Below are 27912 nucleotides of genomic sequence, written 5' to 3' on the forward strand. Positions count from 1 at the left end.
ACTTGAAAGCAGCTTTTATTTCCTATACACTATCCCATGCACATCTACTTTCATCCTTCTCTGAAAGGTATTAATTAGATGGGCCACTTTCTTTAGCCAACATGAAAATTGCTGTGTTGCTACTTAACAGTAATTTTCAAGAATTCCTTCTGAAGGCAATTTGTATAAATCAACAAAGCAAAAAGCAAACAAAGATAAAACAAGAAACATATTTTACTATAAATCCAGCCAGAATTAATTCTGTATTCTAAAATAACAATTAGAAGTGGTTTTCACAGGAAAAAAAAATAATTCAAATTTTATTTCTTTCTTTTGGGTTTGCAGTAGTCAGCGCGTGTCCTTGTTTTACGGAAAAATGCTGTATTTTTTTAGCTTCACTGATGCAGGAAAAGAACTACCCTTTGTTTGTTTTTATGTGCCAGAAATCATATTACTCCCAATTATCCTGTCTTCTGCCACCACAAAGCACACAAAACCCATCAGCTAATTATTTGAGGCACTGGAGCCATTTAGACAGCTGTAGCACAGGGAGAGCTGGAAGATTCGACATCTTTAAACCATCATCAGAACCCTTATTAGCTGTTGTGAATATGTGCAGTAACTATTTTCCTCACATGTATTTAGAGGCATGGCTCTTTGCAAGCTCCTGTACCACCTGCCTTTGACAAAGCCCATCTTTCCCCCACAAACAAAATCACCACTATCATCCACATTCCCAGTGACCTACAACTCTCAGTTCCTCACTTGAGCCTCTAGCTCTGTAAATAATGGCCTGTTGCAGCCTGGCCAAGAAGAAGGAGTGACAGACATCCTTGGAGATACGACAGCACAGATCCACAGGTGCTGTGCTATGGCATTCAGTGGTGCTACTCCTCACTGCTTTCTCCAAGGCTTATCTCCCACTCACTAGCGTTGCTAATTGTGTTTGCTCTACAAAACACAATCTTTGCTCTCCATGTACATGATCAATGCTCTGACTGAAGAATCTGTTCAAACACAGAGAACCCAATTCAAGCACACAAATTTCCAACCAAACAACAAAACTGCTTCTTACAGATTCACTTGCATCTCCAAGCTGCTTGACAAAGAAATCTGGAATACTATTTCTGATTTTTGGATGGGATTCAAAGATCAAGAGTTTTCCACACGATGCCAACAGAAAAGCCAGGAACAGAACTTAAATTTTCTGAGATGAAATCCAGAGTTATAACTGATTCTGTTGGTGCTCCCTACAGTAGGGCTAGAGGTATTTGGATTAGCTCTGCTTACCTCTGTATTAGTTTTGGTATCTTCTAATGGGATCCTTAAAACTGTACAATTTGAATATTGACAGTTAAACCATGCAGCTTCAAAATCCACCACAGTGATAATCGCAAGGATGAAGTGATTTAGAAAGTTTTGCCAATCTACTTTTTAAATTTGTTCATCAATACACAGAAGTGTGCTCTAGATACGTCATGATATCTGACTTTATTTGAATGTGAAAATGTGCAGAGAGAAAAACGGAATAAAAAATTAATCAGTGGTTGAAAGTGAACTTAAAAATCAATTAATTATTTCATATAGTCCCTGTACAACACAAATACAGTGAGGGACCTGGGACAGTGACAATTTCAAGACAATGAGGAGTCAGGCTGTGCAAGTGTCCTTTTCCATTTCTTCCAATACATACCGAACATTCCCACCTAAACTCCAGATAAATGTAGTCTACCTGAGTTTGAAGTGAACTGATGGACTTGGCTTAATAAAACAGAAGTGGCTATGTTCCTGCCTTTAAATCCTGCAAGATTACAATATAAATGGCATCAAAGACCTATCTGTAGGATAAAGTGCAGGCAGAGGAATGAAGTGAAGTAAAAAAATTACTGAAAACAGCACTGTGGAAAAACAGAAGAGCTGCAACTGATCTAAACTAACAGGAGAAACAAATGAATTTATGGAACAATAGATTTAAATATCCTTCACAGACAATGGGAAATATTTTCCTTTTTGGTGTATTTAAGTGGTGCCATACTGCAGAACTACAGATTTAAGAAAAAATGTCTGCATTACATTTTCTAAAATATGTATGGCTCATTTCCAACATGATGTAAGCCTAGGATAAACAAAAAACAGAGTGATCACATCACTAATGAAGTGAGTAAGAATGTCTAGGCTTAGAACATTTCATAAGACAAAGGAAAAAAGGAAAGCTACATGAAGTAATACAAGGAAAAAATTATCACTTTAAATCAAGACATATTCCTTGCATGACTTAGTTCTGAGCAAAGAACTGACTTCTCTCATTCCCCTCCTACTAACCTGGTTAGCAAGAATGAAACAACTGAAAGTTTTGTCAGGGAATTTTCAACCAAGCTATTTCCATAAATAGGTACAGAAATAAAGCTTAATATTGGGAAAGAAGGCAAAATTAGGCCAACATTTTTGCAAAAGAAAAAAAAAAGGAGTTAAGTAAGTGCACTCTTAACAGAGTACATATGCCACATTCTTTGCAAGGGCACCAGGAATGCAGGCAGGTGGGCAGGAATGAAACAAAGATCAATGTGGAGTAATTAGTGCGAAAAGAAACCCATTAATTTGTTGTAAACATTTTGTAGCTTGTTACAACTCCATTAAATCCATGAAATTACCAGAGAAATACATTCCTCCACAGTAAGTCAAATGACAAGACCAAATATGCAGCTACGACATGGCAGATCAGACAGTAAAGACCTCTTCAGAAAACAGGGTAGTTGAAAAGGGTGTAATCTGCACAGCAAAATTGGTGGTGAGGTGCTGACAGCCACACCATTGGCTCCCTGCAACTTGGCTCTAATCTTGATCCATAGATCAGCACCACACTTGCAGCTGGAGCACAGCAGATCCCAGCCACCAGAGCTGCTTCAACCAAACTCTGCCCTAAGACTGCTTTGTGAACTAAACCACATCACAGCACCGGGAGCCATTACAAAATAGGCCATGGAAGTACACTGACAATCTGCCCTACAACAGTAATGCAAACACCCTCTGTATAGGTCATTGTACACCTGTTTAGGCAACACAGTTACTCCAACAATCACAATTATAGGGCATGTGTTACATCGAGTGGGAGGAATATTCGCAACAGATAGCAGATCCTTCACAACTGATGCTAAATTTAAGTTTCTGGTAGTGTCCCAAAAAGTGGCACTCAAAACTGCAAAAGATTATTTCCTTTTGCACAATGGATTAGTTTGCACTTTCTTACCTCCATTTCAAATAGTCAAAACTGATTTTGAAAAAAAAATTAATCTAACATTTACAAAAAAATCAACAAAAGTAAAATGCGAGAAATCTGTCCTAAACCCTCAAACTAAAGTTAGACAAGGGGCTTTAAGATATACTAATGTGTTGCTAGAAGTACAGATAATTAAAGACTTTAATTAACATGCTCCATGAGCAAACTCTCGAATATATTCCACTGAAAAACCTGAGTTGTACTGATGTATTAGCACTCGTCTTTTCCATTTTTCCACTTGTCTTTGCCAAACCACAGCCTACTAGTATTTCACTGACAATACATCCCCTTTCTGTTCCATATTTTCTATTTCAAGAATTTTGTTTTGTAATTATATTATTTGTAGTCTAGATTTATCTACAGTAAAACAAGATTTTCTCTTATGTACTGTGTCTGAGAACATAAAGCAATTTCAAAAATCTCATATTTTCAGATATTCTTGAATGAAATGAGGACCCAGAGCACAGTGATGTCATCAGATTGTAACACTGATTGAATATGAAACACAGCACCTCAGAACAAGAGCCACAACCAGAGAGACAAAGAGTACTAAACATACCATGGCACTGTCCATTCCAGCCTCTGAACCCCACTCTGCAAGGAATGCACTGGTAGGAGCCAGGAGCATTAAGGCACTGTGCATCTGGACAGGTAGTTGGAGTCAGGCACTCATCGATGTCTTCAAAAGAGAAGATAAAAGGAAATACTGGTCAAAGCCATAGCAGAACACTGAATAATAATCTGGTTACTCTGACTCTCTTCCTGAGATACTAAAGCATTTAAAGAGTTGTGTAATTTATCTGATAGAGGCACAGGAAAGAACAAGTTCACACATATTTGTACCATCAAAGCGGCATCTCAGAATAGTTCATAATACATGCAGCTGAATCTGAATTCTCTGTTTTACTATAAATCTTTGGTAGGTCTTCCAGAACATACAGCATATCAGATTTCTGGCTACCACATGTAAAAATAACTTTCCTTTACTCTACATGTTACTCCTTTATCATACTGAAGTGCCTGAGATTCTTCCTATAGTAAGACTTTTGAAGTTCATTGGAACTTCAGTAAAATTGTAACTGTGGCTTCCAAAAGCAAAGCACAATTTGGTATTTTCCAATGCTATAGAGTTATTCAGCATGCAAGTGCTATTGGGACAAAAACATAATTGTGTGAATAAGAATCAAAGAGGTTTACATGGAGTAAGGAGTTAATTTTGGCTGAAAGAAGGCACAAGCCACATCACTGAGGCTGGCAATGTTTAGGGTGAGAGAGGGACTTTCTGCATCAGGCAGAGTCCTAGAATGCCCATGACAAGAAGAGAGAGGTCCTGAAAAAGTCATGGAACTCATGTTCAGGCTCTGAGCAAGAACAACTTCTCATCCTGCCCCTAGGAAACCCAGACATCCAATATACGCAATCTAGAGGAGACTGCACACAGAAAACAACATTCAAAGACAAGTTGCTGTTAAGTGACCAATGATCAGAAGATTCTGGAATTAAAACTGTGTAGGCAGTCTCCTTGCAGTCTGCTCGCATGTGTGAGATCATTTTATATGATGGTATTTAATTACATAATAATTATAATCTTTTACATTAAATACTTCCTTCATGCAGTGCACAGAACTAATTAAATTGTCAGTCACCTCTAAACTCAGCTTCCTAAGCTTCCATCCTTTTCCTGCCCCAGGCCTAGCAGTTTTGTCTTCTGCAATTAAGGACTGCTACTTGAGCACAGATCATAGGGAGGGAATTCACTCCTAGTTTTAAGAACAAGCTCACAGAACTCAAGGAGCTCCCAACACTTGTAATTTAACTGGACAATGCTCCAAGGTTGAGAGAATTGAATATTCCAGCTCCAAACATCTCACTGGATGTAGGCAAATCACAATTTTTCGTAAAATCACGACTGTCCAGCTTAGAATACTTTCTCATAAAAACACTAACAGGCTTCTTCAGTGGCTACAATGCAGACCTGGAAAAGTTTCTCATTAAACTGCTGTACTGCTGTGGGAGTTTGTTTTTTTTTGGGTTTTTTTTTTGCCTTTTTTTTTTTAACTTAATTAACAAAGAAAATTACACTTCTGCTCCAATTTCTTCTCAGAATTGTGGACTGTGTCTGCCTTCAGAACATGAATGATGCACCTGGTTCAGAAATTTTTAGTCAAAGTCTAGATGTAGCAAAGCATTAAAAAAATCACAAGAAGATTCTATGAGAATTCTTCATCCTGTGCAATGATGTTCAGCTATGACTAAAACACTGTTCTACAGAAACAACAGAATTTACAAGATCTATGCACTCTCTACATTGGCCTGGCTAGGCCTGTGACAGAGCTTGTGTGAGTACAGCTTGAAGGCAGAATGAGGATGGGGTGAGGAAGTGCAAGTGAGCCCTGAGTATTGTGTGCAGCCTGGAGGACTCTTGCCTTTGTTTTTGAACTGTGGAGGGGGTGGAAGGAAGTTTTTTGTGAAATTAGAAATCTGTCAGTAGAGTGATGACGTGGTGAAATGATTCCCCAAATGTATCATTTCCTTGGTTTGATGGATTAATGTAGGAGCATTTTCCCCTCAAGCAACCTTAAATAACTTTCAAGAGAGAATTTGGTTTCAGAAATTACATTTTGTTAGGTTAAATTATAGAGGACTACCACCACACTATTTAAAATACAAGTTAATAACAAATTTGATGTAGTGTAAAAGTCTGATTTATAGCCTAACTGAATTACAGATTCCCTAGTCAGAGAAGATTTGCAAAGACTAGTTGTAAGAGTGGAGTTTGTGAAACATTTAAATAAATAAAAAAAAAATTGGAATAAGACTCTTTTATCATTGCTCAGAGCAGCAAATATATCCATGGCAGCTTTAAGTTGCTTATTTTCCAGGCAATCTAACATGTCAGCAATTTTATTCTATCCTATGTAACTTAGACTAAAGCATAAACAAAATCATGTTTAAAATGAAATGATTTCTTGGGGGTTTTAGTTCACCATTCAAGTTGAGAACGAAAAAAATACCAGGAAAATAGACCAAAATATCACACTAAAAAGCTTTGAAGGTCAGATGTGCTAGGATCTCCTGCAATGTGAAATATCTGCTTGATATGGATATTAAAAAGTCAACCTATCATTTGCGACCTGATCTAATATAGGAAAAGTTAATTTCTTCTTTTAAACAAAACTTGGCAAGCAGGCAAGGACTAACAATGAAGTTAGTGATTCCATGGCAAGAGATGATAAAATGGCTGTTCCAAGATGGTTCTGTACACAGTGGGGGAACTCCTTTACAACATCTTAAATTCAAATAGCAGGAATTGAATTGCAGTTCCAGACACCAAATAATGACAAAGATTGAAGAGTACTCACAAAGGCTTCTTGTTTAAGATTGCACCCCCTGAGATTTGTCCCCTTGCAGCTCAAGCTGCAGCGCAAAGCCTCGCCTCCCTTGAACAGAGGGAATGTTCATCGTTCCAAATAGCAGTAGTTTGGCACTGGTTTTGTGCTATCAATAAATGGTGCAATGAAGTGCTATCAGTATCAACCATCACCACCAGGGAAGAGTCCAAACCTACCTTCACATTCCCCTCTCCTGTTCATTTGGTAGCCACTATCACAATATTCACATCTGTATGAGCCAAGAGTGTTTATACAAAAGCCTTCTCCACAAGTGTGAGGTCTTGAACATTCATCAAAATCTGCAGATGACAAAGAGAAGTTCAGAGAAGCTGCTTCACCATCAAAGTATCAAATGCCTGCATCTCCTCAAAACTCTGCTTTAACTAAACACTAAGTAGTAAGTTTGGATTTCTGAAGCTGTTTGCAAGCCACCTCACTGCTTGTAATCAGAGAGACAGTGAGTTTGAGAAACAGCCAGGGTATAGAAGGTGGCCTGGGAGCATCCCTATGGCTGCAAACACAATGTGTGTTGCTGCATCTATGCAGTGCCCAAGGCAGACCTAACCTAAGGCAGACAACAGCCCATTCAGGCTGTTTGTGTTGTTTTGTGAAGTCTGTGGCTGTTTGGAGCTGTGTTTAAAAATATGGTTTGTTTCAGCTTCTACTCATTGAAAGTGTTGAATATTTGTATTTTATACAGCAGGTGTTTTTACTTATTGGTAGTTTTCTTAAACAATGATATACTGAATAAATTCTTGTTTTCCAACAAACAAACATTCTGAAAAGGAGTATCAGCTAATAAACAGGTGCCTTGCTCACTACAACACCTGGTGAGAGACAGTGAAATATACTTCCAGACATCAGTCCAGTACCACTGACATTGAGGAAAAAAGAGTTGAAAAGGGGACTTTAGGAAGGTTTAGCTATGCTTCTTGAATAATTTTGATATTTTTATTTTCTATAAAGAAGACTAATTATTACCAACGCAGTCAGTTCCATCTTCACTGGCCATGAATCCAGCTTGGCAAATACATAGGAAACTTCCTTCTGTATTTTCACAGCGTCCAAGGGAACAGAGATGTGGTGCCTGATCACACTCATTAATATCTGTAAAAGAAATGAAAACATAAGACTATAGAATAATGTATATAGTTGTGATTTTTTGTGCCTTCTGTGCCATGCACTTGAAAAGACTGATCTTGTAATTATTTTAACTATTGGAAAAGGTATACACGTTTTCTCTCAGAGATGAAAAAAAGATGCATTAAACAGTTTTGGTTGAAGTAAAATGCTCTTACTGGCTTACACTGTAAGAATATTGCATTGGCCTGAAGAACGTGACATGATTACAGTTCAAATCACTACACTGTGTGCAACATGAGCACAAGCTGCAAGCATGGAATGTTAATAAAATTTGGACAAAATAAAGGGATTCTAAGTTGCCATTTGGCTGTGTTGCATAATTTATTTTTCAATACTGCAGTTGCACCTGACAGCATGTGTTACAGCGTGAAGCTGCTGAGCTTTGGTGGCATGAACATTTTATAGCATTTAATCTGTAGATACAATACACCCTTTCTGATCCAAGTTATAGAGCAACCAGTGCACTCTGAATGACGAAAAGATACCAATACAGCTGCTTCCAAATCTGAAATGGCTCATGTAGGACCCCTTTGTGCTCTGCCTTATGTTCATCAGAGAATCATCATCTAGATTTACTAAAAAGGGGATGGAGACCTTACTTTGCAGATCTCTCACTGTGCTTCTGGGTTGTTTAGGATACACCTTCTCTTTTCAGTAGCAGGCTGAAAGGAATGACATAACAAAATGCCTGGACTTAGTCTGCCTGCAGAGCTGGTAGCTGGGTGAATCACTGTGAGAAGCAGGCACAAATTCATTCTTTTTCCAAACAGAAGGGTATTTCCTCCTAGTAGTCTGACTTTTAGATACCTGATACACAGCTGAGAGAAGATGGTCTGCCTATTTCTTTTTCTCTCACATCACAATGGGAGATGTCTTTACGCCATTTCATTAAATTCACACTAATTTTAGAGCAGCTGAAATGCTGTATTAGAGACTACCTCACAAATTCTATTTGGCATAGAAAAAAAAGCCTTGTAGTTTGAACGCCTGACTGCTCTGGAGAGATTTCCCGTAACCAGATTCTACATTTCAAGCATTTCATAGCACGGTTATTTCGGATTTTTGAAAGCACCATTTCATACCAATGCATTTTGTCTGCTGATCATTAAGTTTGAACCCCTTGTAGCAGATGCAAGTGTATCCCACAGGCAAATTAACACAGTGTCCTGCTCCACAGATATCAGGATTAACTGTACATTCGTTGATTTCTAAGCAAAGAAAGAGAAATTTCATGTTAAACTTACATAGCTCAGTAAGTGCACAATACTCTGTAATCCAAGTAGAAAGCTCATGCATGAAAACAACTGTAAATCAAGTCTGCAACTCCTGAATTTCTCTAATGGATATCTTATCTGGGAGAATCTAGAAACCATCTGCACTTTTCCTAGGGACATAATCTTATGTCCCATCCAAGATCTATAAATTAGTACATAAAATTTAAAGTAAAATGAAGATAAAATAAAAAAATGTATGGCTCAATCTTTGCATTGCACATTAAGAAAATAACTGCAGTGAGTTTTTGATCACAGTGGGTATCCTGATTTATAGAATACTCATCTACTAATGGCTTGGATGTATTTTGTAAGATAAGGAGATTCAGATATGGGCAGCATTGAATGCTAAATCCTTACAGTAGTTTTAGAAATTCCTGAAGTATATGCCTTACTGCAGAAAATACTAATTACTATCTTCAGTTCAACAAACTAAGGTTATACTGCAGTATGGAATTGTAATTCCTGAAAAAGAAGAAATTAAGTGTAAAGAAGAATTGTTTATCGAGACTTTAGAAGCAGGTCACATTTAAATTTACCTAAATTTTAAAGTACGGAAATAAGGCACTCAAAAACTTCTCAGCTTAAACTGCAGTCAGTTTTTTAAATCCTGTTTAGGATTTTGTCCTACAAATCTTACAGCACTTCTACTTTATTATCTCTGAACAACATTTTGATTTATAGCACACAGCAATTTCTAGTTCTACTAATTTTCCTGAGGAAATAAAAAACAGAGCATGGAAAATTACCATTTTCTTTTTACTAAGTGATGTGAGCTCCCAGCAATGTAACTTTCTCTCCTTGTAAAGAAGCTGGGAGCTGGCTGGTAGAAGGGGCACAGTCACAGAAGAGCTGACTTCCAAGTTCTACTTTGATGATCACAACTATTTGAACCTTTGTATGGGACTGATAAACTGTAATTATAGCAAACTGAAGGCAGCAGTTTGCTATAATTACTGTAAGCAGAATGCTTACAGACAGACAGGATTCTTTCTCTACTCTTAGAGTACATTCCAGAGGATTTAACTGCAGACAGAATTGTACAACTGGGTGATTTAGACCCTGCGTGCATTGCATCAACTTAAAAATCCATTCCTGCATGAATGAAAAGTGATTTTGAAGAGTTCATTTTTTTATTAAAGTATGTGAAATTTCTCCCTCTGAATGGAAACCAGGAAACCTCTTTGTAGGCCTAAATATCTCTACAATATACAAGAATGCATCTTACAGTATTCACCAGGATATTGCAAACACTTCAAAGCACCTGTGTTCATTCTGGGTCATTCTAACCAATGTGAATTGCTCTCATGTATACAAATATGGTACATTCACCTTTTGGCTTCTAAATGTATGGCAAAAGAACTTTTGATGTCTTTTTGACACAGCTGTCATTTAGACAAATTTCAGCTATGGCAGGTGCATTACTTGCATTTCTGTTATTTTCACCTCTTGACACATAGACGTAGATGAGGCAACTCTAATACATTAAATAAGGATGAAGCACAAACATCAAAAGAACATTTCAAAACAGATCTTAATGTCTCACCTGCTTTTTGCAGAACATTCTGATCTATATCCCTTGAACTCTACACCCCTCAAAGAACATCATCATGTATACTTCATGAAAACACATGCAGACTGTCTAACAACCTGACTTGTATTCAAGAAGTATTCAGTTCTAGACTTGCCTTGCAGATCTGCAAAGAAAGTCCAGAAATGAATCTGAGGTGAATTATTAATTTTATCTTCTGTCCTTTACTTGTGGACTCAAAAATGGCAGGTACATCCTGGAGGACCTGTCCTGGCTTTCTTGATAGTAGAAAGCCTCATTGTGCTGTTCTGCACTTTCTCCAGAATATTCCTTCTGTTCTACAACCATGGTCTCTTCACTATGGCAGCTCAGCAACAGCACAGAACAATAGTGTCAGAAACTCAGCAATTTCTTAATTTATTGCAGTTCTAAAAGAGAAGTACAATACCTGTAACTTGAGTAGGTGCAATAACTTGACTTGCACTGGAAGTAGAGACTTCAGGAGCAACTTCAACAGGCAAAGGAGGGGATGTTTTCTCAATCACTACTGTGTGACATGGAATGGAAATCAATCACGTCCAAAAAACCCACTTTAAAGCATTCAAAAATCACAACCCTTAAAGAATTCACACATGAATAAGGTAGGCATTCTAGAGATTTTTGTTTATTCTGCTTTGACCCACAGTAGGAAAAAACCCGTGTAATTGAGGTTTTCATCTTTCTACTGCTTGTGAAAAAATGCCACTGAGTTGCTAAAGAAAGCAAACACAGTTGCAAAACTTTTGCAGCAAAAGTTATGCATAAATCTGCAAAGAGCCACCTAAGCATAGTTTCCTCTGGAAAGGAGTACAAGGCTTCACCTCTGCTGACATTAAAATTCTCATGCACATCATCATCCAGGATACCACTTCTTCTTAAAATATGTCTTTATCTCCTAAACAAGTCATTAAACCAATGCAAACCTTTCAATTCCTCCCACTTCTGCTTCCATGATTTTTTTTTTGACCATGGAAAAATTGTTTTTGAAGCTCCAATCATTTTTTCATTAACTTCTGTTAGAATTGCTACTTTCCCATTCTTTAAGAACTGTAAGCACTCTCTCATACTGAAAGAAAAGATAAAATAAGTTACCTGGAAACTGTGGATGCAGGTTAATTGTTGAAATTCCAGGAGAAAGCTGAGGCTGCCCAGGCTCTAGATAAGGTTGCTTTTCTTGATCAATGGAAGCTAATTCCTAGAATCATAAAAAAAAAAAACATTCTGAAAACATTCTCTTAATTCATAGCTACCCACAAACTCCTGGCTTGAGACATTGCTAATATTCTCACATGAGTGGCTTTTGATAGCAGATCATTAATCACCACCAATTTAAAACTGAATGAACGTGGAATACTATGTTTATACAATAGAACACAATTTAACACTGATTTTACTTGAAGCAGCCATTTCCTAGAGCTTCTAATTGCATCTTTGGCTTTGTCCCTCCATAATTCTCCCATTCTCTGGTCTTTAATTGCTTACAAATAGCATTTGAATGCAGTTCAGCATCACACAAAAGTATACAATCACATCTAGGTGTCTGGCAACTGTGAAAGCTTCCTTCTTAGCTACTGAACCCATCATCTTATTTTCACAGAAATGTTATACGCTTGTATGTCTGTAGGAAAATTAAACAGAGCACAGCTGCAATTATTCACAACAAATCCCATTATCTGCAGCACAGAAAACCTGAAACCTCCAGAACGGAGGACTTCACAAAGATACACACTTACTCTTCTCCAATGAACACAGGACACCCTACACAATGAAATTAACTTAGGCACTAATACCAGCCTCACAAGCAGGTGTCACAAATGCTTCTCAAAGCTTCATAGCGTTTCTCTCTGATTTGTTTTCTCCAGCTGTTAGTATCTGTGTCTCTTCTTCATACTCTCTGCATTTTTTAATCTCTTAAAAAAGAGATTAAAGAGGATAAAGTATCCTCTTTATAACAGTCTCCAGAAGGGGACAGAGCAATATATACCAGACCCTCCAGCAAATGTCTCTAAGAGAGGTTAAAGTAATCTCTTTCCTGTACCTCACTACCTGCCTGTTGCTGTACATTATAACAACACGAGCTCTTTTTGCCTCAGGGTTTGAGCAGCAAGTCCACAGTGACTTGTTTGTACATCATAAATTCTAAATCCTTTCAGTTATCTGTATCCCATCTCATACATGGTCTGCATTCTAATTTCTACATAAATTACATCATGTTTTACCTGATCAGGAGCTGCAGTTGCCACTAAAACCAGAAAGAAAAAAGGAGAATTAATCAGTTTTCACAAAACATTTTATTACATATTTTGTCACATTTGAAAGCAGTCGTCGCCATCACACAAAAAATTCAGGCTCAAACCTCATTCCAAACTAGTGGAAACATGAAATCATGTTCCTGAAGCAAGTGTATAAAACTAACCTGAAAACCAGAATAAGATTCTACACACCATCTAATGTTTATTTACTCAGTATTCTGCTCCCTTGTAGATTTCTCAATTGTTTACCTGCTTCCTCAGAAACAATTTGACTAGCACGCAGGTTATTAACTCACTGATGAAACCTTTTCAATTCCTTCCAAGGGATATCAACATCTGTAAATACTTTAAAGGTAAATTAATGTCATAATGATAAATAATTTGCCACTAACAAATTTGCAGGATTTATTGCAAAAAAAAAGTTTTAAAATTAGTCTTTTCTTTAGACAAGTAAGAGTAGTTTGGGGGTTTTTCCTCTGCAAATATGACTTTTTTTCTGGGAAGGAGTGGTAGAAATTTCATATAAATTCTTATTTTCCATTGCAGCTTTCCTTTTTAGAATTCATAAATATATATATATATATATATATATATAAAATAAGTTTTTTTAAGTCTTACAAAAAGACTTGAAAAATATGTACTATTTCTGATCATAAAAATGATTGAGATTAAAGCAGTCTCACTTTCTCTCCATGGTCTCAGCACCTGGCAGGACCTACCCACAGCCTGTGAGGAGCAAATCCCGTGATGCCACACAGCGGGCACCAGGGAATGCTCTGCTGTGGGGAGCGCTGCCTCTCGGCCCTGCACTGTCTGCAGCTGCCACAAAAGAGACAAACCATGGAAGACACATGCACAGAAACAGAGAAAGACTAAATTCCCCCACTCTCACCTTCTTGTACAGCCATCTCAGTCTCACTTTTCTGTGAGAAGGTCAGTGCCTCCACTGGCTCTTCCTTTGCTGGGAGAGGTGGAGGAGAAGTACCTTTAGCAACAGGTTGAGTAATCGGGGTCTTGCCAATGGCAGGTGGCTGTACTCTAACTGCAGGGTGATGATATAGCTTGTTTCTGTGAGGGCCAGAAACCGTATAACCCATTCCACCAGGGCAGATTTCCTTAAAAGCAGCTAGATTTGGGATGGGAAAATATTCCTTTTAGGAGCTAAAAGTGCAATATGTTGACATAGTGGAAAATATAATGACTACCACTAAAAAATTTCATCTCATATTGTATATACATATTTACAAAAAACTTCTTAAAGAGAAGGTATGCATAGCATTCTAATACGATTGAGCATTCTCCCAAAGGCATGTTCTGACTGTTTTTCCCAGGAGGTTTCCACTCCAGTTTACCATTTTTCTTTAGTTATGCTTATCTGTCAATATATCAAGATTTTTTTAAATAAATCCCCTTAAAACAGTATATCCTTTCTTTGTATAAATTTATTGTGCAAGTAGTTTTTATCATCTATATTGCATAATGAATGGAGATCACTACTGCTATAATTCTCTTTTTTGTAGAAATCAAAGGGGAAAAGCTCACCAGCCCTGTACTATAGGAGCAGAACACTATCAACCAGTATCAACACTGATCCACAGGATCCCACCTGACTACATGAGAGGCCTCATAACAGTCCAGATCCAAATTCCACTGAATTGAAAAAGGCTGGCTAAAAACAAGATGGGGATATTAAGAAGCCAAATCACTACTGGAAGAGAGGGGAAATAACCTTATTTATAAAGCTGCTACAGAAAAAGTTAATTAAAGTCAGGCAAAAGCACTTGCTCTATCTCTACAGGCGCTCTATATGAACATCATATTTCACATTCTTTCTACTGGAAGAGTAAAATGAAAAAGAAATGCAAGTCAGTCCTCCTCCCCATCAAAGAGAATAGTTATAATCCTGTCAGGGTCAGGAGACCTTTAGGAGTCTTGAGGGAGCAGTGCTTCATTGTCCTTATTGCTCTAGGTAAAGCCATGTTGGGATGAAACAAAAAATATTTAGTCTCCTGTGTGGGAATTCTTATGGCAGCCTGAGGGATCTGCCAAGTGGGGCACTGGTATGTTCACAAATCCTGTTTTGAACACACCAGGGTTTCAAAATTAATTAGTATCTAAAATAAAAGCACAAAGTAGCTAAAAGCTCTCCAGAGATGAGTTAAACTATACATTAACCAATATGCATTAACTGCACAATGTGTTCTGATAGTGTCTTAGTAATAGAAAATATGAGGCGTAAAACTAATTAAATTGAGTGGATTCAGAATAAGGAAATACTTTTTGCTGGGACATCTAAGATCAAAACTTGCCATAATACCCGACTGAGGGTGGGAATTCTGGTCAAAAGAGTAAGACAGAAAATTTGCTGTCTGTCCCTTCAGATGCATACTTAGGACATAGGAAATCTTGCTTCAGGTCATATTCTCTCAAATGAAAAATAGAAATGTGAGCCTTATGCTACTACAGCTCTTATAAGAGCTCTCAACACCTGGGCATACAAATCTGGCCTCTCAGTGTCTCTTTAGGAGACAATTTACTTTGTACGAATATTTAGAAGCTTTTTACTTTAGTGGCTTTTATACTAACATGGGATGCTGCAGTAAATACATTACCCCCTTCTGGAGTATCCCACTTTCACACATTTTTCATAGAAAACTCTGAAACATTATCAATTTAACCTGTTACAGAAAGGAACATGTTTTTAAATCATGCATGTAGTCAATAAATGGGAAAAGCTCATCAGAATTTTCTACTAAGAGATTACTGAAGTTTTTTTCATTGAGAAAAAAATCACTACAATAACCAATTCCATATGATACTCAATATATTTTTTGTGACTATATAGCAGTCATATAAGGATGAATTCTGTGCTCCACTATACACACTATTGGGCATAATGCCTCATGCAATTTTCTCACAGATGTGAAACACCTGCATTTAAATTGCAAGTCATATCATTAGAATAGATTTTTTCTCCTTTAAAAAGCCATAGAAATATTATTTATCCAAAAGTGAACTGGAGTTTTAAATCCTGATCAATAATCTAGTGACCCAATGGTCATGCAGGAAACAGTGGCTTTAAAAATCTATTGAAATGCTCAAAACTGTTGGTCACTTTCATTTCTGTAAGTCAAAACTTCAGAAAGTAAGGAATCTGCTCATCATATCTCATAATATCTCTGATAGTAGCTGTGGATTTCCCAAAGCAGCTAGCTGGTTTGAAAATGTAAATCTTTACAAAATACTTCAGAGAAACACATGACCTGCATCACGACAGTGACATCTGCAGCAGCAGCTTCAAGTAAGCACAGTGGATTGTCACTAAAAATACCTGGGCTAACATACTCAAGAGACTGTACATCATGTATAGTACAACAAGCAGTGATGCTTCTAAAACAGATTAATTTGATATTACATTTGGGAAAAAAGGTAATAGTAAATTGATTTTGATTGAAGACTCCATGGGTATTTCAGTTTTAAGCAACATCAGTGAAAAAAAAGTACTTGAAAACAGTGATTGGTATGTGGTATCTTAATCTATAACCTGCCAAAGTGAGAGTGGTCACCAAACAGCTTGATGTTTTTGAACTCCTTATATATATATTTAAATAACAGCAGAGCTCCAAGGGAGCACAGATAATACAAGAAAGTTTTATGTATCAAGTAAGGAATAGCACATTCCTCAAAATGGATGGTAAAGATATGAAGGAAGATGAGAAAGCCGAGACATTACTGTGCATATCCTACTAAGTGTAATACAAACTACATCCCGTGTCACTCTGTAACTGAATTCTCAAAAGCCGCCACAGCCTTTAACAACTGAAGAGTATTAACTACATTTTGGGTTACTTTTCCTCTATCTAAAGTATATACTCTGGTGGTTGTTTTGGTTTTTTTAAAAGCGTGCATAACAAATTAGGGGGCAGGGCCAAGAGCTTGTATGCTTAGTGGGAGGTGCTTACCTGTTCCTGGGAGCGGACACTTCTCACAGTGTGGGCCCCAGGCTTTGCCAACACTGCAACAGCAAAGCTGCTTGCTGAGCTGCACAGAAAGAGGATGCATGCATTGCTTTCCTGCACTAACAAACCGGTAGCAGGGTCCTTTCTCTTCAGCAACTACAGGGTTATCAGCTGCAATGAAAGTGGAAGAGAGGATGGTACTGTTCACATGAAAAGCAAAACAGAGAAACACCACTAGATTTCCAAAACCACTTAAACAGATTTATATTCTGTCAGCAGAAGTTTTATTTCAAACACCTATCTCAGATGAGAATTACAACATTAAAAATTCTTATTTTGCATCAAACGCTCCGAATTCCAGCTTACTCTAGATCAAGGATAAGAAGTATTTGAAAGAAGAACAACAACAAAAAGTAAATTCAAAACCAGCAGTTGCCAAGCTGCCACAATAAAGAGTGAGAATTGTCACTCTCACTTGCACACAGCTGCTGAAGATCAGGCACTGGCACTACACAGTTGTGTCAAACTGTCAAGCCAAAGGAACGGCCATCTATAAGCAGGCTATATCAATAAGTCTGCAAAAGTTTTAAGTAGCATATATGACTTTTTTTTTTTTCATAAAAGAGACAATTACACATTAACATTTTGTTATGCTTAGTTTTAATGTGGAAGAGCCAAAGGCCATAAACTGTGATTTGTATGAGGTAACAGAAAGCTAAGGTCCATCCAGCTTTCTAATTTATGCATCCACATTAACATAAAGTTAACACTTCTGGGTAACACATTCACATAAATCAAAAAATACAGACATCTGATTTTCAACATGACATGTGAAGCAAAACCAAAACCCAACAACCAACTCCTTTCTTCTGGTGTTCAACTGCAAAGCAGTATGAAGTTCTTCAAACTGCTGAGAAGCTCTCTCAGCAATGGAGTGTTATTAACTAGTAGCATAAGATAGTTAAGGTAGGAAAAAAAAAAAGAACTCACTCACCTATGACTTGAGACTATATTTTATAAATGTAAAGATAGCTCAGAGAAAAAAGTTAGGATTATAGCTATTTTTCACTTGTACATATTCTTCACCAAAAAACGTGAAAAAATTAGTTGTTCTTTACATTGTCTTTTCTTCTTGCAGAGGTCATTGATTGTAAGCAAAGTAAAAGCTAACTAACAGAGGGAAATATTTGCATTCATGTCATTCACAACTTTTCTTTCTCCTAATTATCTCTTAATTTTTAATTCTTCTTAATTAAAAGGAAAATGTGCCAAAGACCATCCTGGGCTAAATCTTTATTAATGGAAACAACCGAAATCAAAGCTGCAGAGGTGGAAAAGAGGAGAGCACACAAAGATGATTTTGGCTGAAACTAGCAGAGAGGGGAGTGAAAAAAAAAAGTAGAAACCCCAGGCTATTGAAAAATGTACATAGGAGCTGGAGATGGCCTTGAAGATTTGGTAACAAGAAAATCAGGAAAAGATAGAAAGGATCCTGGGCAGCCACTGGTGGAGAGCAAGGTTTCCAGGACAAAGAAACAGAAAAGAGGCAGGAGCACTGAGAATAAGTAAATAAAGCAAATATACTGAGAACATCAGTTGGGGACAGAAAAAGAAAGCTGACAGATGAGAATAATTGGGCCCAGTCAAATAAATCTTCATCTGAAATGTAACTAGGTATCTAATTTGGTACTTTGATTAGCAGTGTTACTTACGGATGCATCTTGAGAGGGTAGGATCTGGCACAAATCCCATTTTGCAGGTACATCTGTAGCTGCCCATGGTATTCAAGCACTCACCATTAGGGCATACTCCCTGTAACTGACACTCATTGATATCTGTGGGAAAATTGAAAAAAATCAGACGCTGAAACATATACTAATATTTTTCTTTCTTCAGAAGTACTTTTTTTTAATATATGAAGGATAATTGTTACAAGTTAACACTCTAATCAACACTTTTCCCCATTCTGACATGCGATTTATAACCCTTTAAAACACTGCTGAGAACATAACAGAAACAAAATTATATTTATACATCATTCTTAAGTACACTGAATTAGAAAAACAAATACACTTTGACCAGCTTATCGATCCTTCTTCTCCTGACTAGATGATTGCTTGCACAGCTCAACACAGCTCACAAGAACATTCAAAGAGACAAGATTTGACCAATCTAGTATATTTTACAAAGGGTAGAACACTGCTTGCCACATTTAATACAGTTTTTATTAGTATTTATATTTAAGAGTGCTCAGCGGTTCATTATACTGAAAGAAGCACAATGCAAAAATATCTGTAGCCCAAAGGAACTTGATGGCAAGAACATGTTTCAGGGAGCACAGAACACACCTGGCATGGAAAGCATTGCAGCTGTGGCAACAGCAACACAACTTCTTAACAATTATGCTGATTGTGAGCCAGCAGTGCCCTGGCAGCCAGGAGGGCCAGCCCTGTCCTGGGGAGCATCAGGCACAGCATCACCAGCAGGGCAAGGGAGGGGATTGTCCTGCTCTGCTCTGAGCTGGGGCAGCCTCACCTTGAGTGCTGGGGGCGGCTTTGGGTGACACAATGTAAAAGGGACATTGAACTGTTAGAGAGTTTCCAAAGGAGGGCAGAAAAGATGGTGAAGACCTTGAGGAGTACCTGTATGATGAGTCGCTGAGGGCACTGGGTCTGTTCAGCCTGGGAGAGACTGAGGGCAGAGCTCACTGCAGTTACAGCTTCCTTGTGAGGGGAACAGGAGGGGCAGGCACTGATCTCTGCCCTGGGGTGACCAGTGACAGGACACAAGGAAATAGACTGAAGTTGTGTTGGGGATAAGTTGTTAAGTCGGATATTTGGAAAAGATTCTTCACCCAGAGGATGGTTTGGCACTGGAACAGGCTCTCCAGGGAAGTGCTCACAGCACCAGCCTTTCAGAATACAAGAAGTGTTTGAAGAACACTCTTGGGCACCTGGTGTGATTCCTGGGGATGCTGCTGTGCAGGGCAGGAGCTTGACTCCATGATCCTTATGGGTCCCCCTTCAAACTCTGTGTGTTCTCTAATTCTGTGAACTGCTTTAATGAAGTTTGCTGTTACTAGGCCACCTGTGCAAGTGTTGCTTTCAGGGTCTGTGTTGCTTTCAGGGTCTGACTGAATAATCCCCGCATTCCTCAAGCAATCGGTCTCAGGTCTGTATCACACTCATGGTTGCGTTTGTAGTTTACTTACTCTTAAAACAGGACCTGTCTAATAATCATCTGGATACCATCTGGAACCATAAGTCAGCCAAACTAGGTTTTTATTTCAGGAGACAGCAACAACATAGTTTGCGCTGATAATCCAAATGTCAAAATACTAACAAAAATATAATTTAAAAAAATCCTCTAATTCATAATTATCTGTGTCATAAATTGTGATCTCCTCTTTCAAAAAAAAATGGAGAGAGTAGGTTGAAATAGACCTACCTTAAAATATTTACATCTATTATTTTTCCATCAGACTTTTCCTCCCTATCCTCAAGGCTAGGAAAAAACACCTACCCCTGCTGGGTAAACAAACTTCATGTGGAAGTCAGAAATTCCAGCTAGCTCTTTAAAAATCAGATATTAGTGATCTTTTATCTAAAATATATAATATTTATTATCTTTCCTTTTACCTTTTATAATACCAACCTCATTATATTTGACCTCATTGTATGTTGCTTTGTAATTCAACACCATCACTCAGGGTAAGAGGTGGAATATACAAAATGTAACAGATGTGCCAAAGTTTGCATTTGGAAACCTACAGAAAGACTCTTTCTTCTTCATTTTTCTCCATAAGTTTGGCTACCTGTCCCATGACACAGGAGTGTACAGTACAGCAGACTGTGGCAGTTGACATATCAGGCAGATTTTTTTTCCCAAATACTGTGTTGAGCTTATCCCTCAGCTCTTCCAGTGTATAATATCTTGACACCACCTGGATAAACTTCACTTCCATGCACTTAGCTGCGTGTGACAAGGAGTAATAATTTATATCCTAGGACTTTGGATGAAATGTGATGGAAACCACATGAATTACAAAGGATCAGCTCTGCCTCAAAGGAATTTTCAAGTGAAATTCCCAGACTATATGACTTTCTGACCTCAGAGGGAGTGGACTATTTAAAGAGGAGAATGGTATAAGAAAAGAGCAGAAAAAACAGCTGAAATATTTTTGTACAGTAGTCTACTTTTTGTCCCGTCCAATGTTTAAGCAGGATGACATCCCATATAAGAAAAGGAGGATCTTATTTAAGGATTGTATTAATACAGAATATTTATCAAGCCAGACATTTTCAGATGTACTTGAATTTTATGAAGTTTCTTCATCTGACTAGGTTCTTTCTTTTACCCTGAAATCTCAAAATATGATCGAAGGCATCTACACAGTCCCAACTGATCCCAGAAGAAAGATTATCACTATTCCAATACCATTATAATTTGTGAGTATTAAAGAAATTAACTTAAATCTTAACAGTTAGCAAACTAAAGATATTATTGAAACATCCCTAAATAGAAACACAGTGATGCTGCTGTAAAGTTGTTGGGAGGAAAGGGCATATTACTAATGTGCTATTTTCCAAAATTAGGCTCAACTAGGACCTAATGGAACAAAATACTCTGAAATATCTACAAGCTAATACAAAGAAAATACTGGAACACTCAAGAACCTTCTGTTGAATTTTCTCTCTGTTGGCAATTTGGGTTGTCAGATCAGTCTTCAAATGCTAAACCACAAAATTATTCTACTTGCTTTGATAAAGCATTTTCTCTGATGTCAGAAATAAGCTAGAGGAAGAGATAGTATCCTTTACTCTGAGTACAGGTAAAATGTCATTATCTAGGTTCATTTCAAAATGAAAATCCTCAACACAATTACACAAATTACACATACACTTATGAACAAAAACCACATACAGATTTTGGAGGAAGAGGAAAAACACAGGAGAAATCAACACACATAATGAAAATAATTTCTCTACTTCCTACATTGTAATACCCAGACAATTTCAAACAACTTTCTCCCTTTCCAAATTCTCATTATATGTTTTTCTTTACAGGAAAACTAAATATACGACTGGGGGAAAATGGAAGCTGTCTGCCAAGCGACATACATAATGTATCACTTTTTGATGACTTTTTCTGGAATTAGAATTAGCAGAAATGTTTTGTCTCATGAAAACAGAATTTAAGTTTTACATCAGTAAGGAAGACAGCTTATTTTAAATAATGACAATTTGACTTAGTCTTTTTACTGAAAATAAGCACTGTAAAATCTAAGTCTCTTCTTTGTTAACTGTTAAAATACATGGCTATTTACATATATGTTAGCATGAAATGGATGGCACTTTTTCTTTCTATCAAGGAGAATAATTCTACCCTTCTACATGTTTTTAAGCAAGGTAAGTAATTACACGGCTTAACATAAATGCATTTGTATTTTGAATGTTAAAAATGATTAATGATGCATTCTTCACTTATTAGATAATATAATTTACTCATGTACATCCACCTTCCTTTTAAGGAATGTTTAAAAAAATCTATAGAGGGATAAACTTTATTATTTGAATATTAGAAGTATAAATGTTTCAAGGCATTATTTCCTGGAGTGGCTAATTTGTGGATATATGGGATCTTCCTATAATTCATGAATACACAGTCATCCTTCTTTCCAAATGATTCAACTATTCTGCAGGAAACATTCACAGATGCTGTCATTATTGCCTCAGTATTCAATCTCTTTACAGATGAACTGTTCTTGTATGTCTTGTACTAAAAACATAATTCCCCATTCACATGAGCTCTGCTATTCCTATTTAATGTGGACACTGCTACATTTAAGTACCAGCTTATATATATGTAAATATCAACTAAAATTTCTTCTAAGTTACTGATGCAGATAGTCCTTTTGCTAAATTTGTACAATTTTTAAAGTTAACTTCATTGTGCATGTGCCAGTGCCTCAGCATAACTTAATTATAGTGCATTTTAATGCCTCCTTTCCTGGTCATGTCTACTCAATGAGCTCATAGAATAACTGAGCTGATGCTCTATGCTGAATTGCACAAGCTTGTCTAGGGATTCCACAGAAAGCCAGAAGCTGATGATAAAAAAAATTTTAAAAACTCAAATTTTCAAAAGAAACATATATACACATAGGAATAGTGTTTATTTAACAGTTTGAGCTGAAAAAAAGAATCCTCTCGGATTTACTATCCATTTCAAACTGTGGTAAAAGGCAATCTATCCAAAATGTTTCCTACCACCTGTTGGCCTGCCCAGCTGTGCAAATTGCATTGGAATCAACTTGTTCAAGCAGCTTGAAAGGAAACCTGACACAATATTAGCAGACTTTTTTCTTAGCCCTCTATTTCTTATATATGGACATTAAAAATATTTCAATTGTACACTAGCATAGGAATAAGAATTCTTGCGCTCCATTGTAAAAACTAGAGAAAAATGTCTGAATAATGTCTTGTGCAGAAGTACAAACTCAAATTACCCCTGAAGCATGATGGCATGCTTGAGGAGTAATTAGATCAAATGCCTTCATCTACACAGAGGAACTACTAAGGGGCTAGGTAGTAGTACTATAAAACTACATATAACTTTCCAAAGACCAACTCATTATAGACTTTCAGTTTTTGAGAAAAGGAGAGCAATTAAGTTCCATTGCTAAAAAGCCTCTGTTCCAGTGATACAAAAAAAGAGAATTTAAACTAGGAGATATTCCACACAGCACCTCACATGGCTCCATAAAGAACTCTCACAGTAAGCACCGTCATGTATAATTTATACAGAACTGGTAAATAAATAATTGATTTTTAACAGTTGGTGTTTGATAATATGAATGACTTGAGCCTTTCTCCAGGGTAATAAATGGGTATAACCCCAGTGGCATGAAAGAAGCATTGTCAATTCTGCACTGACTGACAGCCTGACTCTTTGCTGTTACCCTTTAGTATTATCCATGCCAAATATGTGGAACTGCTCCTTGGCACACTGTGTCCCTGGATTTAGTAGTCCATGCTCATGAAAGTCTGACTCATCCTTACAATCAGCTGAGATGGCAGTGGAAGCCAGATGCCATCCCAGCGGCCCTGTTGGTGACTGCTCTCACAAGGTCACCCAAATACACAGAAGCTTTGTCACAACCAAGGTCTTAACAGTGATGCTGCGGCACTGTACGCTGTACACAGCACTGTACACACACAGCTGAGGCTGCTGTGGCTCAGCTCCTCCTTTACCCTTCTCTAAGCACAGCTTGATATATGGTGAGGTCAGCCACCACACTCTCCAGAGCCACCACCGTGCTCCCAGCTTCAAATAACCCAGACACCGTAACCAAACTGCTGCTAATCTGTCCCACTAAGGCAAATTTAAAACAGGCTTTCTTAACAACAACAACAGTTGGTGTTTGATACCTTCCCACACATTTTTATAGGTCTTCTGGGTGTTAGGTCAGCCTGCTCTCAGAAAATGCAATGTGTTAATGACTCACTGCCACTGAATTTCCGGGTGAAAAAAAGCAAGCTACAACTGCCATTTTCTAACTGCATGCCTGCCTGCTTATGTGGAGAGAACAACTATGAACACAGTACTATCTTCGTGAATTAAAAAAAAAAAAAAAACAACAAGAAAAAAACAACCCTCAGAACCAACCAAGCAAAGAAGGAAGGTGGGAACAATAAAAGATGGTGCTCATTTAAACAAGTAAGCACACAGTAACATTGAACTTGTTATAAACCATGATAATTATATAGCTTTATTAAGTTCAAAAAGAGATTCATCTTCAAAGAACTTTACATCCATTATTAGAAGATAAAAGATGGAAATGAATAGATAGGCCAGATAATAAAAAGAAAATTTACTTTGATCATGTCTTTCCTGCTTGCTTTCTATGAATGTTCCTAAAGAAATTTTATTTGGATTTTTGTCCAGTGTAAGGCAATCATCAAGATTTCATACTAGAAATACCCCAAAGCACTTTACTAGAATCTTGGTCCACATATATTTAACACAATCAGATGAAGAACTGTTTTTACTCATGACCATATATAAACATTTGCATGGGCTGAGTATCACAATACTAAACTAAATTTCGTTCAGTCTAAGTGCAGGTAATAGTTAACATCACCCATTTTCTTCTAATAACTGTGATTTAGAGAAGGACTAAATACTTCAGCAGAAATAAAAACTTGCAGGAAGCTTCTGAAAAACAACTGACCCCTATCTGTTACTCTTCTCTAAGCAGTTCTTGCTTGCCTTAAGATCAAAACCCCCAGTGATTTTTCAACATCTCCACCTGTATTTCCTCAAGTATGGATGTACTTGTTCAGCTCTCTTACATACACTGCACACTGGGGAATTGTGGTGACCAAAAAAGAAATGCATCAATCAAAACTTCAAATTCTGTCCTAAGGCACTTAAATTTCAGTGACAAACATTTCACACCTAATGAAAGGTTTCCCTCTCGCTGATGTAGAGGTATTTACGTACACAAAAGTACAATTGCAGTAGAATCTCTTTCTCAACTGAATGATAATGCACAGAACTCTCTGCTGGAGGGGAAGACATGCTGCAGAGGTTCTTAATTTCCAATATTCTGCTTGCATTCTCCAATTCTACATTGTTTTAAATTAGATTAAAACAGTATTTGTGACTGCATTAGCTGCTGTCCAACAGTTCTTTGGTTCTTTACTGGAAACCTACAAGCATCTACAAGCACATTTCCTTGAGCAATGTTATACCTAATTCAATCACATCCAGGAAGTGAATAATTTCAGCTTTATTCCAGGATTAATGACATTTAACGCAGCCTGAGTACCCTTTATCCAAGAATAACAAACCATGCTAAGTGTAAACATCCAATCCTAGGAAAAATTCCCGTGCCAGCTTAAAATGAGATCTGTACCTGTCACTTACTGTTGAAAGAACATGCTTTGCTTGGTTACTGTACAGCATGCCGAGTTATTTAGTACACCATAAAGCTCCTTTAATTTCCCCTTTTACTGAAATAGCAAGCAAAATGGAAATGCCCCACAACCTGCTTCTGTTCTACACATTAACAGGCCAACACAACCTGAAGGTGATGGCTGCTACAGCCAAGCAAAGTGGTGCAGAAGGACTGATGATCAGCAGAGAGCTGCTCTGCTGCTACAGAGCACCCTACAAAAGCTGATGGCTGGAGTATCAGCTCTGCAGCATTTCCCTCTGGCAGCTTCCAGCTGTAAGGCTATTTAGGAAAAGAAGTTTGCTGTGTTTTGGCTGTGTTAACCATTACAACAGCTTCTCAGACCACCCAGGCCCAGCTGGCCTAATGCAGAAATGCTGAGGTGGTGTAAAGCTGTCTTCTCTGCCTCCAGACTAGTAAGTCATTCGGACACACCACTGCCCACCCTTGTTGGATAGTGAGCAATGCCCATATTTGGTCACAGAATGCAGGCATTTCAAACATTCCTATAAAATTAAATTCATTCTTTCATTTCCAGGCTTAGCACATTGAATTTATGTGTATCAAAATCATTGCTGCTTGGAAACTTTAACGACATTTAAGTATTATCTTAAAATTCTACAACCAAACGTACGCGTTTATTATTGTGTTCTACAACCTTCTAATATTACATTATTTAAATCTATCTATTCATTTTAAAGAAAACATTTTTACTCAAGAAAAGCAGTCCATGAATTAAAAAAGGTCAGGGGTTAATGCAAGACTTTTGAACAATGTAATTGCAAAAAAAATAGCCTTTTTTGAAAGAAACCACTGCTACTATTGATGTAAATAATGCAGTCAAATTTCAGGAGAACTGACAGCTTGGAAATTATAAGTTCCACTATTAAAATGGGACTGGGGTTTGATTTTATTACTATTTAATGCTGAAGTAACTAAAAAAGGCATTTAAAATTTTTATAAACAAGGATGAAGAATGTTAAATGATTTAGTAAAAATTTTAAAAATAACCCCTCTTCTGAAACACTGTATCTCACTTGTATCATTGAGTTTTCTATATTACAAATTTGGTAGTTAATTTTTTGATTACATTAATTAATATGACAAAAAAACCAATGAACGAATCCAATTTTCAAAGTCACATTACAGGCACTAGAAGAAAAACAACATAATTTCACAATTTTTAATACAACACATAACAAGGCATGAGAAACTAAATACACAACTGCTTTCAGCTAAGACAGTCATGATATCCAGAAAGTTCTTATAAAAATTGGACCAAGAATAGGAATGCCTAGAAGTAGGGATTTCTAGCCAGACCACCTCAGCCCTGGTAAGTTCACAGAACTATTCAGAATAAACTTGTGGCTAGAGATGCACTGCAGCCCATCTCACCCCTTGGTCCCAAGAGGCTGGTGCTGCAGGACTCAAGCAATCTCAATTGCTGACTACAGGCCTAAGCACTGTGGAGAGATAAATTTCTGAAGGGGGACTTGTACAGTTAGCTCTGAAATCCCACCTCGAGGCTTATCAAGAACTGACTGACTTTGTTTAAATTACTAAGTAACAAAACCAAGTGGAAAATATTTGTCCCCTTCTGATGCAAAGAGAACAACTTGCCTTTCAATATGTACCATGCACCCTTAAAACACTCTGCTGCATTTAAGCAAAGAAAGCTGTCTAGATCAATTATATACTAATTAGAATTTGCCAAACTATTTAGGCAACTTCTTAATTAAAAATGACCTAGTGGTCAGTCATTAAATGTTATTTAGTAATATCTGCCTAGATAGATGTTTTCATGCTCTAAGTGCATAATAAATCATGCCGTAAATTTAGACTGGAACGTAAAATTTATGTCAATTGTGAAAATCTGATACATGCTGGTAAGTTAAATCCTAGGCTTCACTGCGAGTGCCATCTGACTGATTGACCCCCAAATTGACTCAATATGCAGGCATCAGTTTTTATTCTCCTTATGAAATATCAATTACAATCAATTACCTATTAACACCTCAGAAAATACCGTTCAAGTTGTTTCTGCTATATAATTAATATTAACCACTATTAATATAACCTAAGAAAAATACAATATCCAGATTTTACTGCC

General features: G+C 37.2%; 1 protein-coding gene across 8 annotated transcripts in view; it reads right to left on the reverse strand.

Annotated features, from left to right (window-relative positions):
* The window catches only part of LTBP1 (latent transforming growth factor beta binding protein 1), a 187681-nt gene that overhangs the window by 52146 nt on the left and 107623 nt on the right, over nt 1-27912 (reverse strand). For 3 of the 8 annotated variants that reach the window (XM_063151832.1, XM_063151828.1, XM_063151826.1), the window contains 10 exons: nt 18556-18678; nt 16847-17014; nt 13777-14010; nt 12852-12874; nt 11725-11827; nt 11042-11140; nt 8874-8999; nt 7630-7755; nt 6825-6947; nt 3816-3935 (listed from right to left, as the gene is read on the reverse strand). In XM_063151832.1, coding sequence (XP_063007902.1) covers nt 3816-3935; nt 6825-6947; nt 7630-7755; nt 8874-8999; nt 11042-11140; nt 11725-11827; nt 12852-12874; nt 13777-14010; nt 16847-17014; nt 18556-18678 — 1245 coding nt within the window. The remainder of the gene's footprint in view (nt 1-3815; nt 3936-6824; nt 6948-7629; nt 7756-8873; nt 9000-11041; nt 11141-11724; nt 11828-12851; nt 12875-13776; nt 14011-16846; nt 17015-18555; nt 18679-27912) is intronic. The other 5 variants (XM_063151825.1, XM_063151830.1, XM_063151827.1 and 2 more) reach the window with 4 other exon arrangements.

This window comes from Melospiza melodia, chromosome 3, assembly GCF_035770615.1.
Source record: "Melospiza melodia melodia isolate bMelMel2 chromosome 3, bMelMel2.pri, whole genome shotgun sequence".
Lineage (NCBI taxonomy): Eukaryota > Metazoa > Chordata > Aves > Passeriformes > Passerellidae > Melospiza > Melospiza melodia.